The sequence below is a fragment of the Staurois parvus genome, unplaced genomic scaffold, assembly GCF_062004578.1.
Source record: "Staurois parvus isolate SC_StPar_1 unplaced genomic scaffold, SC_StPar_1.0 ptg001650l, whole genome shotgun sequence".
NCBI lineage: Eukaryota > Metazoa > Chordata > Amphibia > Anura > Ranidae > Staurois > Staurois parvus.
In genome coordinates, this window is record NW_028319446.1 from 127,151 (window position 1) to 142,098 (window position 14,948).

The 14,948-nt window shown below is 40.3% G+C and overlaps 1 protein-coding gene across 1 annotated transcript in view; it reads left to right on the forward strand.

Moving 5' to 3' along the window:
- LOC149434863 (zinc finger FYVE domain-containing protein 1-like) overlaps positions 1-13,928 on the forward strand; it is a 37,812-nt gene extending 23,884 nt beyond the window's left edge. Inside the window, exons 9-11 of the mRNA XM_089663294.1 lie at positions 3,094-3,271; positions 8,824-8,931; positions 9,735-13,928. Coding sequence (XP_089519420.1) covers positions 3,094-3,271; positions 8,824-8,931; positions 9,735-9,967 — 519 coding nt within the window. The 3' untranslated portion in view covers positions 9,968-13,928. The remainder of the gene's footprint in view (positions 1-3,093; positions 3,272-8,823; positions 8,932-9,734) is intronic.
- The last annotated feature ends 1,020 nt before the right edge of the window (positions 13,929-14,948 follow it).

Genomic DNA, 14,948 nt, shown 5'->3' on the forward strand with positions numbered 1-14,948 from the left:
CCCCGTAGCCCTTTCCAGCCTTGTGGAGGTCCACAATTTTGTCTCTGGTGTCTTTTGACAGCTCTTTGGTCTTGCCCATGGTAGTAGTTGGCGTCTGACTGACTGTGGGGTGGACAGGTATCTTTAAAGAGCTCAGACAGGTGCTACTAAGTTAGATTAATGAGTGGAGTAGATGTGGACTTTTTAAAGGCACAGTAACAGGTCTTTGAGAACCAGAATTCTTTCTGTTTCTTAGGTGTTCAAATATTTATGTTCAGCAGTACAAAACAAATAATTTTTTAAAAATCATACAATGTGATTTCCTTTTTTTTTTTTTAATTCTGTCTCTAAGAGTGGGAATACACCTACAATGTGAATTGTGAGTTTAATTTCTAAGTGGGAGAACTTGCAAAATCGCAGCGTGTTCAAATACTTCTGTTCCTCACTGTAATAGCGGAGTATTACTTCTGTCCCTGCAGAGAGCTCCACTATTATATTTGACATTAAAAAGTATAGCGGTTGCAACATTGTATCTATTTGTATCCATTTCTGATACAGATGGTTTTATGCGGATACAAATAGATACAAGGTTGCAACCGCTATACTTTTAAATGTCAAATATAATAGCGGACTGGAATTCTTTTTCTTCTTCTTTTTCTTGCAGGTCACGGCTCATGCGCAGAATTTTTATCGATAAAAAGATCGGCCAATTTGCCGATCATTGCAGCGAAAATCGCCGATTTTTTTTCCCGACTTTACCAATTAAAAAAATGTGCCAAAATCTCGAAAAATGGCCGACCTATTAACCCACTAACGGCCCGAAAATTGGCCGATTTTTTTTTTTTTTTTTTTTTTTTTTTTTTTTTTTTTGTCGGATGAAAAATCGGCTGATTTTCAACCCATCTATGGCCTGCTTAAAGAACACTCAATGACACAAAGCCTCAAAATCTCAGCAATATGATAATGGCAGTTGTAGGGTTAATTGGTATAGGCTGATGTAGATTGTTTGCCACATCTATGGGATACTTTGTTTCCATGTGTCTACAATCTAAATAGCCTTTATCAATTATTTTACTTTGGAGGAACCCTTAGTAGAAAGTTCCCATTGGTGGTTGGTGGCAGGGTTAATAATCCCTTTGGACTGCATTAGTGGCCAGTAACAGTGTTTATTTAACCCCTTCATAATGCAGCATGAAAAGGATAATTAACACTGCCTTTGCCCTCAACTAGTTTTGCTTTAATTACGTATCTTACATCCAACCCACTCTCACGCCACTCTGTCTTCTAAATCACGTTTTGAGATCACTCCGCCTGGCAGAAGTGACTTTTTCTAGTACTGGGTGCAGAAGCGCAGAGAGCTCTCCAGCACTAGGCAAACCACTGCATCCGCATGCTTTGAGAACACTGATGTGGGGATATAAATCCGCGACAATGGTGAATTGTGGCAGAATCCATGGAGACTTCTCATGGTGCCCTGGCTGAGAAACCTTGCTGTAAACAGAGTATAATATACTTTGAATTCAAGCTGTTCAGAAGCAACAAAAGATCAAGGCAACTGCTGTGTGGCAGAACTAGGAAAAAGACACATCTATACACATGCGAAAAATATCCACACATTTTATATACATTACAGCTAATCTTCAAAGTGGCATTGACTATGTCAACTATATATGGCCTTGGATGCTGGGTGATATTAGAAACACATTTAATGGGATATTTTTCTTAAGATCTCTTTTTTTGATGGCTTGCAAGAGCCCTGGGGAAATGTCATGCACTGAAAGTGAATTGCCCCATCTTGAGTGCTCCTTCATTGTTCATACACTGACAGAGCAGCATTTTCCCTTCTGCGGAGATTGGTGCACATGCAGGAAAAGAATTCAGCTGCTCTGGGTGATCCTGGAATGCTTACATATCATTGAACATGTATAGGTTATATTGGATTCTGTTGCACTTTTTCCTTCACAACCCCCTTTCCTGTGCTGACTTATTTTCTAATAATATATACTTAAAGTCACATGGTTTCAGTGGTCTTCACTGTTTGGCCTTCGGTGTCACACAACCTTTTATTCTAAGACCTCCTTACTGCCCACTGTGGCCTCTGTGCATGCATTCTGCTGACTCCAGTTATTTTAGGTGAAGCCTTTTCTATGGCCTGGTGCTTAATTACAAGTCCCTAACTGATATTCGTTAAGTTTGTGGCTTTTATATGCAGGAAGTATATTCTTCAGGCAGAGAAATGTTGAAGAAAAGACTGTATGTAGAGGTTTGCAGCTCTGTCCCTTGTAATTTAGATATTTGAGACACTAATTCATATCTTATTCTTGCAATGGTTTTTACTTGTTAGGAGTGAGCTGACATTTTGGAAATGTTTGTTCATTGAGGTATATCATTCTATAATAATCAGATAAAGAGGCATCCATACTGCCTGATCATTCTGTCCAATATTACTCAAAACAGAATCAGGGCCCATTCGCATCACAATGCAGTATACAGCAACACACACAATTTTGTATGTTGAGATGCGTTACGTTAAGCAGACTATTCATTTTGAATGGATTGTCAACACATTACAGTACAGTGCTGACAAAATAGGACCTGCTGTATTTTTTAAAATGCAGTCCCTAGAATTTATAAAAACTGGCACCGGCAGATTTTGGTACCAAATAGACTGCATCAAAATGGATGTACCTGACTAGAACTCGTACTTGATTTTGACCAGTTTTTCTCTATATACCAAAAGAGAGTTGGTCTTAATTAGCTCCACCTTCACATATACAAACTGTCAGTATTTAATTTTGAGGTTGCCACATTAAATGCTCTACATTGTAGAAGTGGTGTATTTTAGATCTGTCTGAATTTGGTGCAAGAGTCCCTGTCAGAACCAATAGTGTGACAGACGCTTCATAAATTTGGCACAGTACATTAACGAGGGATTAATGCCAGAAAAGTGGTGCAGTGGCTTTATTGAATTCCCCCAGTGTGCTGTGGCACCCAGACAGGTGGATCCATGCGTTGTGCACTGTTGTGCAGACATGGTTCTCTGCATCTTTCTTGTGTTTCCTCGGCTTTCTTTGTTTCCTTCTGTGATTCATGCCATGTTCTATCCTTCTGTAGGAGTGTCATGGTTGCAAGAAAGAATTCATGCCAACTGAGAGGAAGCATCATTGTCGATCTTGTGGTGAAGGTTTCTGTCACAACTGCTCCAATCAGACTATGCCTGTTCCTGACCGAGGCTGGGGAATATCCCCTGTACGTGTCTGCAAGCAGTGTCACAATAAAGGGCCCGTGAAAGGTGAGTGACATGATTAAGATGTGGCAGTAGATGAACTGGCATCCTTGATACTAGTGAAATGCAGAGATTTAAAGATTCATTTTTACAAGTATAAATGCTCTATATAAAATACCAGAAAAAGAAGTCTGAAGTTCTAAAAAAAACTCTTACTAAATCAAAAAAACTTTTTCCTAAAAAAACTTGTGTGCAATATGGCAGTAGGGGATTTTGATAGAATTTTCAAAATCCATCTCTAGCAAATACTTTTTCTTTTAATTTTGGACAGAGAATAAAACTTGGTGCCTCTCTTAGGCTTTCATTCCCGTTAGTGGCCCCTTTGGAAAACTTCCCCTCACTTCCTCTTCTGTCCTGAAATCTCTCCAGTGTGGTAAACATTAGGATATTTTTCAAAATACCTCACAATGAATGCACACAAGGTAGCATAAAAATAAATGGTGCCATTTTTTCAGCCAAAACAACTCAGTTCAAAAGTAGCTCAATGTGAGACCACATATTCTTGTCGCAGAAGAAAATGTGATATTTCACAGCCATGTGACAATCCTTTCTTCAAGGCAACAATGATGTTGCATTTTCTTCTGTGAGAAGAAATCACATTTTCATGTTAAGAATTTTTTCAATTCTTTTATAGCTAAAGAAATGGCAGGCACTCGGGTCAATTCATAACTAGCACAAGGAAGGTGCATATATAGAGCAATACACTGAAAAAAAAATTACCTAACACTCAATCCATCTAGTCAGCAAAAAGACCTAATTCAACTGTTCTAACATTTTGGATAAACAAAGAGGTGTTTGTTGGATATATTTGGGTACACATGTAAGGCCACACGTCAAGACACCTCTGCAATGTAAGCTTAGGTCCTTAAAAGTATGTGGTGTGTAAGTATATAAAGTATATTTACATAAATGAAGAAATATACTGTTGATCCTGCCAGAAATTGCTTAGCGGACAACTTCCTTACAGTCAGCCTGTGCTGCCCACCTATAAGTTAAGTGGTATCCAGCTATCTCTTTGGGCTATACCAGGGGTCTGCAACTTTTAAGACATAAAGAGCCACTTGGACCCGTTTCCGAAGGGAAAAAAAAAGACTGGGAGCCGCAAAACCATTGCAACATTTAAAACAAATCCGACACTGCATATATTGTTTCTTACCTTAATGCTATATACAGGATCGTGCAGTTAGCTGTCAATCTGAAGAAAAAAAGAACTTTTCCACTTAACAATGTAAAATATATTTTTGCACATTAATAGCTAATTAAAATATTTAATTTATCTGGTTAATGGGATTTATTCTCCTGAACCTCAATGCACAGTGTCTGCACATCAGGGCTGTAAGACGTCACCTTCATTTTCACACAGGCTTGCAAGCTGTCATCTGTGAGGCGTGATCGATGTTTGTTTTCGGCTCTGTCACTCCTCCCCCTCGCACACAGGAGGCCTGACGTCACCAGGCACTGTACTCGTGGCGAGGCGGAGCTGAACCACGTTGAGTAGCTACGCCGTATAGTAATTCATCCCCCATATAGTAATTCATCCCCCATATAGTAATTCATCCCCCATATAGTAATTCATCCCCCACGTAGTAATTCATCCCCCATAGTAATTCATCCCCCATATAGTAATTCATCCCCCATAGTAATTCATCCCCCAAAGTAATTCATCCCCCCATAGTAATTCATCCCCCATATAGTAATTCATCCCCCCATAGTAATTCATCCCCCATATAGTAATTCATCCCCCATAGTAATTCATCCCCCCATAGTAATTCATCCCCCATATAGTAATTCATCCCCCCTATAGTAATTCATCCCCCATATAGTAATTCATCCCCCATAGTAATTCATCCCCCATATAGTAATTCATCCCCCATAGTAATTCATCCCCCATAGTAATTCATCCCCCATATAGTAATTCATTCCCCATATAGTAATTCATCCCCCATAGTAATTCATCCCCCATAGTAATTCATCCCCCATATAGTAATTCATCCCCCATATAGTAATTCATCCCCCCTATAGTAATTCATTCCCCATATTGTCTCAATTCACTTACATTTGCTCCGCGCGTTCCTCTCGCTGTGTTCCGGTCTTCAGGGCGGACTGTGAGAGGAGAGGAGTTCGTCACGCTGCCCCGCCTACATCCTGGCTGCCCCGCCTACATCCTGACAGCCAATGTTCCACGCTCTGCGGGCCGGATTAAAAGAGTCCTGACTTTTGAGGCGGCCGCCCGAGAGGAGGGAGGGGAGCAGGCGCCCGGCACACAGAAGAGCCGCATGTGGCTTGCGATCCGCGGCTTGCCGACCACTGAAACCCTATTGGCTGTCACCTGGTGGGCAGTGTGCTCCGGAGCCGCAGCAAAGATGAAAAAGAGCCGCGGGTTGCCGACACCCGGGCTATACAGTACCTTTCCCTTATGTTATGGAGAAGCAGAAAGGGGAGCTGTTTTGTAGTGCTGTGTAGTGCAGTACAGTCAGTGAGCTTAGCCACTATAGAACATGAAGTGTGTTAATGACATGATCAAAGTGACTATAGACAAATAAAAGACTGAGAGAATTATATTGATCCTGACAAAGCGTGTTTGTACTAATTTCTTGTCTAAAACATAATAAAAAAATTGGAAAAGTTTGAGAGAGGATAAAAATGCAGAGACCACATCTGACTGGTAAACTTCAATAGATGTAAAATGTTATTCTGGGGCTCAGATACACTTTAATTGGATTTGACTTTAAAAAAAGTAATGGCTCGATAAGAAATTTGTATGAACATTTCCATGCGAGGAACGATTGGGTTATTATCTGTTCGTTAGCATAGTGCTTCCTACAGCCAATTCCGACTTTACAAACGACAAAAACCGAGGGTGCAAGCTGGAAAATTTTTATCCTATGTGAACACAACATCCAATTTTCGTTTAATGTGTTTAGTAATCATACGGAAATAATCGAATAGAAAAAAATGTGCATGATCAGACGCATAGAACGACCCAACACTTCCTCTTCTACTATGATAGTCAGTAGCTATGTCTGCCTACATTTGCCTTTGTCATTCAAGAATTTTCATACAAGTTAATACCATTGTCGGTTACATCATGATATTTACCTTCGTGGAAAATTGGACGATTGCTCGTTCAATTTGCTCATAATGTGTACTAGGCTTTTCACTGAGTAGCTAAAAAAGTAAAATGTTAAACCTACTTTTTTTGTAGCCCCCAAAATCAACACAATGATTTGGAGAATTTTTACATTTTGATGTAATGTGGTGGTTTTTTTTTATTTGTTTGTTTTTTTTGCTAGCAATAAAGTGGTATTGAAGCCAAAAGCAAACATATATGGTATTGCAGCTTACCATTTTTTAGATGTGATGATTGCTTTAAATCGCAAAAAAAAATCAATTGTTTTTCAACACAACAAGCTGCAGATGTATCAGTTCAGACTGTTGAGACAAACCATTTACCATTGACAGAGGTGCTTACAATGATCAACTTTTATTTATTCATGTAAAACCTTTATCCAAAAAAGGTTTGCAGAAAGAAATCTGTTATTGCAGTTGCTTGTGTGCGCTGCGAGCGCTGATCAGTGTGTTCTGGCGGGTGGTAGTTCCTCTGTCAGAATGCAAAGGCACAGTGGGGGAAATCGCTGCACCAACATCACTTGTGTTGATACAGCGGTCTCTCAGTTTTTTTTTGTGTTTTTTTTTTTTTTTTTTTTTAAGCCCACTGGGTTAAATGGAAAAAAATATAGCAATGTGTACTTGGTATTACATTTCCCTTCCCCCAGACAGACAAGGCTGCTGTTCAAAGGTGCCCCCTGTGCTCCTTTATCCAGAGTGGGGGCATGCTAATACGGGAGGTTTGTTACTGGCTAGATCACCAGGTGAAAACAGAGGGGGGGAGCCTAAGAAAAACTAATCAAGCCACCACATCTAATGACTGATAATCTGCAATATACAGTGCATCCAGAAAGTATTCACAGTGCTTAACTTTTGCCACATTTTGTTTTATTACAGCCTTATTCCAAAATGGATTAAATGCATTGTTTTCCTCAACATTCTATAAACAATACCCCATAATGACAACATGAAAGAAGTTCCTTTTGAAATCTGTGCAATTTATTAAAAATAAAAAAAAAACGAAAAAAAGCACATGTACATAAGTATTCACAGCCTTTGCTCAATACTTTGTTGAAGCCCCTTAGCACCAATTACAGCCTCAAGTTGTTTTGTGTATGATGCTACAAGCTTGGCACACCTATTTTTGGGCAATTTCTCCCATTCTTCTTTGCAGTACTTCTCAAGCTCCATCAGGTCTGGGCTCTGACTGGGCCACTCCAGGACATTCACAGAGTTGGTCGTAGCCACTCCTTTGTTATGTTGGCTGTGTTCTTAGGGTCATTGTCCTGATGAAAGATGAACCGTTGCCCCACTCTAAGGACCAGAGCGCTCTAGAACAGGTTTTCATCAAGGATGTCTCTGTACATTGCTGCATTCATCTTTCCTTCGATCCTGACTAGTCTCCCAGTTCCTGCCGCTGAAAAACATCTCCACAGCATGATGCTGCCACCACCATGCTTCACTGCAGGGATGGTATTGGCCAGGTGGTGAGCGGTGCCTGGTTTCCTCCAGAAATTACGTTTGGCATTCAGGCCAAAGAGTTCAATCTTTGTTTCATCAGACTAGAGAGTTTTGTTTCTCATGGTCTGAGAGTCCCTCAGGTGCCTTTTGGCAAACTTCAGGCTGGCTGCCATTTTCCTTTTACTGAGGAGTGGCTTCCATCTGGCCACTCTACCATACAGGCCTGATTGGTGGAGTGCTGCAGAGATGGTTTTTCTTCTGGAAGGTTTATCCTCTCTCCACAGAGAAACGCTGGAGCTCTTTAAGAGTGACCATCATAGGGTTCTTGGTTACCTCCCTGGCTAAGGCCCTTCTCGATCGATTGCTCTAGGAAGATTCCTGGTGCTTCCAAACTTCTTCCATTTACGGATGATGGAGGCCACTGTGCTCATTGGGACCTTCAATGTTGCAGAAATGTTTCTGTACCCTTCCCCAGATCTGTGCCTTGATACAATCCTGTCTTGGAGGTCTACGGACAATTCCTTGGACTTCATGGCTTGGTTTGTGCTCTGACGTGCACTGTTAACTGTGAGATCTTATATAGACAGGTTTATCCCTTTCCTAATCATGTCCAATCAACTGAATTTCCCACAGGTGGACTCCAATCAAGTTGTGGAAACATCTCAAGGATGATCAGTGGGAACAGGATGCACCAAAGCTCAATTTTGAGTGTCATGGCACAGCTTGTGAATATTTATGTACATGTGGGGTTTTTTTCATTTTTTTATTTTTAATAAATTGCAAAGATTTCAAAACAATCTTCTTTCATGTTGTCATTATGGGGTATTGTTTGTAGAATGTTGAGGAAAAAATTAATTTAATGCATTTTGGAATAAGCCTGTAATATAACAAAATGTGGCAAAAGTTAAGTGCTCTGAATACTTTCTGGATGCACTGTATTACATTTTTAGTTTTGGGTTTAATACTGGTTTAATGTCTTGTTTTCTCAGGTCAAAGTACTACTCAGGATGATGGCCGAAGTTTGTTGCCTCGCAAGGTCACAGAGATTGCTCAGAGCTCGTTGGACATGATGTCTTCTGCAATGAAATATCCTTTGGGTAATGTTTTAATCTAATGAGATTTGATATAAAGATAAATTTGCTGTAGAGCGAGTTAATACACTGGAAATAAGAACCTATCTCTAGCGGCTGTGCTACTGGCAGTATACAGGCAGATATCTCTTATAGAATTATAAAATCTCTTCATTGAGAGATTTGCACCTTTCAGTGATGGACCCACCAGATGTATTGCAGCTTCCTTTCTCTTGGCTACAGTACAGTACGACGAGGACAACATCCCTTTTTCTTTGAAGAAAAAGGAACAATCCTGACAGTGCTTTTTCTGTTAGGATGCCTGGGCTTGTTTTAAATTCTACTTCCCACCTTTATTGAAGCAACAGTGTCACAGCATAAAAGCACAATGTAAAAACAGTGGGGAAGAATCAAGGTTCTTGTGTTTCACATTACCTAGCGCTTTAGCCCACTATTGGGTTATGATTAAGCGCTAGGTAGCATGCGGCCATCTGGACTCTCGTTTAAACCACTTCATGTGGTGGCACACCTGTAGGCTTTATCCTGAGTCATGTAGCCTGTGTCTATGGACACAGACAGTGCAGCCCTGTCTGCCCCCAAACATGCCCCCCCCCAATAGTTCCTGCTGCCTCAGCATAGCCTGTGTGAGCAAGGAGAGCTGGTACAGTTTTAGAACCACTTTTAGAATATGTAAATACTTAAATGTCCATAGCCTGGAACAGACTCTCTTTACCATGCAGGACTGTATATATAGAGCACAAACATAGCATATATTAAAAGCCCTTACGTCTTTCTCTAATTAATATGTTAATTCTTCCACTGTTTTACAGATTTTGTAAAAGAGGCAGCACGTCCCAGCTACTGGGTGCCAGACCAGGAGATCAACAACTGCCACAGCTGTAAAATAACATTCATCCCTAAAATGTACAAACATCACTGCAGGTCTTGTGGCCAAGGCTTCTGCCAGCTTTGCTCTGAATATCAGCGGTCAGTCCCCTCACGGGGTTGGCATCATCCGGTGCGGGTGTGTCAGAGCTGCAATCTTAAAAAGGGAGAGCTGTAAAGAGGACACAAACCTTAGTCCTGGAGACTGGGAAAAAGAGGTGATAGTGATCAGGAGGGAATTTAAAAACTGTGGTGCTTTCAAATCATGACTGGAGTTGTGCACTAACATAGGTGAAAACACTTGGGCTTGGCAGAGCATGATGGCACTCTGTAATGATCACACAATGCCCTATTGTCAGTGTACTTAGCAGTTCTCTTGACACTTTTCAGAAATGGCTCTGAGCACGTTTGACTTAGTCACTGGACCTAACGCAAAGAGATTCTCAGTATATTCTGGTGACTGGAGTTCTAGATTTACTGACTTACCTTCATATGGCTAATGATAGTAAAAGTGAACTAAAAACTGATATTTCAGATATGGTGGGTTGAACCAGCAATATGCTTCTTAAAATGTATCTAAACCCAAAAACAAAATTGTAATATTTTGCAGCTTATCTATCCTTAGATGTGGTGGCTGCAGTGGTTTCCTTTTTTCGGACTAAGAATATACCTGTAAATCTTACCAGAAATGTAGTGCCCATGCCACTAACAGTAAGCTGAACAAACTATTCACTGCTATCACTATTCTGTAAACTACTGGTCCAATCAATCTACCATATAATAATGGCGATGAACAATTGCAGACATGTTTAAAGTCCAGTTTGTGTGACAACTATGGTTCCCTCTGTAGATACAATGATGGAGAAATAAGAGTAGACATGAAGGAACAGGAAGTATGTTATTTTCCGCATTACCTGGTGAAAAAAGCCTAAAAAAACATAAATAAGGCAGCTGTCACATCTATGCACTGGTAATTTTGGGGGGTGCAGTTTAGATGCGCTTTATAGGGACACTGTCACTCCAAAACCCCTCCCCAACAATGTGTACTCACCAATTCACGCTCCTCCACTGCTTTCCTGCTGAAGGAGTCAAACCCAGGTAAGTTGGCATCACTGCCCCACTAAGTGGAAGCATTTGGGCCCGATGATTGCCCATTTAGGGAAGAGCACGGTCACATTGGGAAGGTCACAAGGCTCCCCAATAACTAGAAGACCCTCCATTAGAGAAATTGAGCAAGGACTCCAACAGAATGGGGAGGGAGTGTGGATAGATGAGTATAACGCGCTCAAGGAGTGGTCACTATCCTCCCTAGATGTTTTTTCTAATTCATTGTCAAAGATTCTCTACATTTACAACAGACTCCAAAGTCCAGTTTCAGTCAGTTTTTAACAGCTTAGGAGCATCTTCTGTGTCTTTACATTAAAAGGCTTTCAGTCTGTCAAGATTCTGCTCTCCATAGAAGGTAAAGGGAAAAAGAGATGAGCTTTTAGAGCATTAGTTGTGAATTTTTAACAGTAATGTCTCCACCATGCATTTAAAAGCAGAGGTGAATGAGGTCTTATGTTAAAGTACTTTTAATGCTTGTTCAGAATGTATAACTACACTTCAGTCCAACTTTAAAACTTTAGGGTACTTTGAGCACATCTTTGATACTGCATACTTTAGTGCTAGACCACACCAAAGTGTCATTCATTGCCGAAGATGAACATATAAATTGGTTGGTACAAAGTCTGAGGCTGTAAAGAATGCTCAAATGGACCATTGGCTTTACAATGTAAAAAAAGGAATACCTTGTACTTAGTGGTAATATCTATTTTGTACATTGAGTTTTCAGTTTCTGATATGTCTATATACTATGAACTATGGACATTGCTGGGATCTTGGAAGGGAACTTTTCATGATTAACGGGTTTATCTGAAGCCCATAGCGCTCAGAATTTATATTTTAGTTAACCAATATAACCAAACCCTGGTTGATTGCTATGGTTTAATGTACTTAATGATCTTTGGTATTTGTGCTGAATTTTCTAAATTTCTAGTGTTAAGCCTTAAAGGATAGGTCCACCTTTAGTAACATGCTACACCTGTATTTAGGGTGTAATATGTAGCATGTAACATGTTACTAGGCAGCACTCCCCACTCTCCCTCTGATACCCCACTGTGATATGCAGAGGATCTTCTCCCTGCACCCGATGTCCCTATTTAAAATTGGTGCAGCTGTGAGGGGCTCCGCTTATACAGCCACATCATTCTGTCACATGATCTGTGCATGACAAAACTACAAGTCTTCTCTGCCACCACAGCAGAAGGACTTATAGTATCTATGAACTGTGACCATGTTGATCATCACACTTGTAGTTTATTCACTCTCCCTACAGCTCAGTAACTGTCTGCCTGTATAGAGGTACGGACAGAGAGTTCTAGGCAGTGTCTGCAGGAGCTTAACATTGCACCCGTGATCTACTGATCACAGCTCCAATGCTCTGGAGGCACCTAAAAAAAAATATTAAATGCACATTTTTTTACCTGCAAAAATATGTGCATTTGTTATTTTCTTTTCAAAAGGTGAACCTAGCCTTTAAAAGAGAAGTATGGGATATATAAAAAAAAAAAACATACTCACCTAGGTTAATGCAGCATTGATTCAGTGCTTCATCTGTCCCCCACCAGCTCTACACTGAACAATGAAACACCACTGATTGCTCCGTTCTCCCCTTTGCTCTGAGCAGAGAGCCATGACTGTCAGTCTCTAGCTTTCTGCTCTGCTTTGCCTGCACTCCCTGGGGAGGGGAGGGAGTGGCTGACTCAGTCTCCCAGTGGCACAGCTGAAAACCTGAGCCAGCTGCCAGTCCAGGATTCTGGGTGGATCCCGACCATATGGTCAGGATCTTTTCAGAGGCTGGATTGGCTTTGTGACATCAGCCTACAGCAGGCTGTAGCTTACTGTCGGCTGAAAATAGGTCACAGGAGTGCAGAACGAACTGCAGCCCTGTGATCAAAAAGGGAAGTATAGCCAAAAAAAGTTTGGTTTTACTTCTCCTTAAAAAAAGGATTGCTTATTTAATGCAGTGGTGGTCAGTGCAGTATATAAAGCACAGTAACCCACAACATCCAGCCATTTATATATATATAATTAACCAGATCATAAATACGTGAATTCTGATTGGTTGCTGCGCAAAATTACTTGCTTTGCAGTACCCTATTATAAAAGCCCATGTGTATCCCCAGGCAAGTCTCTAGGGATTAATCAAAGTTAGGAACACAGACATTAGTTGTTTATGATAAGAAATTACATCTCAAATTTTTTTTTTTCTTACATCTGCTGATGGCTTAAGCAACTCCTTCAGTCACAATTTTATGGAGCATTTCATGTTCACTTCAATTAGGAACACAGTTTCTTTCAGCAGCTAAAACTTACTGATCAGCTTTAAATTTATCTAGCATTTTTGCATGAATAAGCAATTAATCTTTTGGTTAATAAGCCCATACATGTTTGAAATTATTATTTAACCTGCAATATAAGAAGATACAATGTGGGAAATATTTTTTGACAATCACATTTACAGTAGGTCGAAAATAATCCTTTCTGAGGTTGAATTTAGGAAGAAAATAATTTAGTCTTTGTCTGAGCTAATCACATCCTAATTCAAACTTTTTTCAGTCAAACTTTGCTGCTGATCACAAAACTGCATTGCACTTTCAGAAAATCCATAGTCCTGTGAAGACATTCAGGGATCTTAATAAGTCTAATAGTGGTCATATATGTAACGAAGAATTCTTAATATTATGGTAATCCCTCTTAGACAGCAGAGCAGATGAACACAGGAAATTATTCTATGTGTCTGGCTTAAAATATCAAATCATTTTCATATTAAAAATATCTCTGCTTCATAACTGGAGACATTTTGAACAGGTTGGACCAGAATTCTTTTTAAAGTTGCTTTATAGACTAAATACCATAGCATGTCCTTCTAAATCTTTAATACTAACAATTTATTGGTATAATTAAATATGTATATCAACTTGTATTATAGGTTTCTATTAGGGACATGGTGGTATGATGTTACATTCCTTTTAAGAGCATTATTTTGCTGTGTAAAGAAACCTGGATGTGTAAATTAAAAAACATCTAAAATCAAAGCTTTCATTTTGTTTTGGATAGAATGGCTAAAATCTCTGTACGAATTGTTCTTTCTGATCCAGTAAGGAACATAGGACCAATAAGGAACATAGTAAGTCATTTGTTTTCTCGGCTACACTGCTGCCAACAGGAAGATTGGACACTGGCAAACATTTGGTAGGCCAGCCCAGAATAACCCCTTCTATTACCTGCCTGTCTCAGCTTCTTGCTTGTGTCCCAGCAGGATGGATGTCTTTTTTCTTTAGCTCTGCTCTGTAAAAGACACCTGTTTTTGCTAGCACTAAATTTCTTACACATTTTTTGGAATCAGGAATTGTTTCCCACACCTGCAGGGCTGACACCTTGTCTTCCGTTTACACACTTTCTAAGTTGTACCAGATGGATGTGCCTCATCGGATGCCAGCTTCAGGCATAAAATCATTCAGGTGGTACTTTGAGCTGCATGCATCCCCAGTTCTGTTGTTTTTAGTGGGCCTGTTATCAGTTTGTTGCTGTTGCCCACCCCTCAGTTGGACTGCTTTTGAACAGGGATGAGCTCAGGCGTGTTTGGATTCCAGTCTAGCCTGAGCTTGGAAGTTCACACTGCGCACTGCCAATTATAAGCAGCCAAGGCATTCCACGTCCTCCAGCCGCACTTGCACATGCCCCTATTATATGTGTGGCTGTGGGGAGTATCTTGGCCACTTATGATTGGCAATGTGCAGTGACAGCTTCCTGGTAGGATAGCTCAGGTGAGTTTGGACTGGGATCCAAACACACCTGAGCTCATCTTTACTTTTCAGCATCTCAAAGGCAAAGGCTTCCTATGTCCCTCAGTGGACAAGAAATCAAATAGGATTTCTGTACTCATTGTAAAATTCTTTTGAAGTAGTCCATTGGGGGACACAGGTCCTACCCTTTTGTACTTCTGATCATGCCTTCAGTACTGCTTGCTGCAAAACTGAGAAATGATGGTAGTAGAAGGGGTTATCCTGGGCTAGCCTACATTTTTGTTTTGCAAGTGTTCAAACCTCATCTGG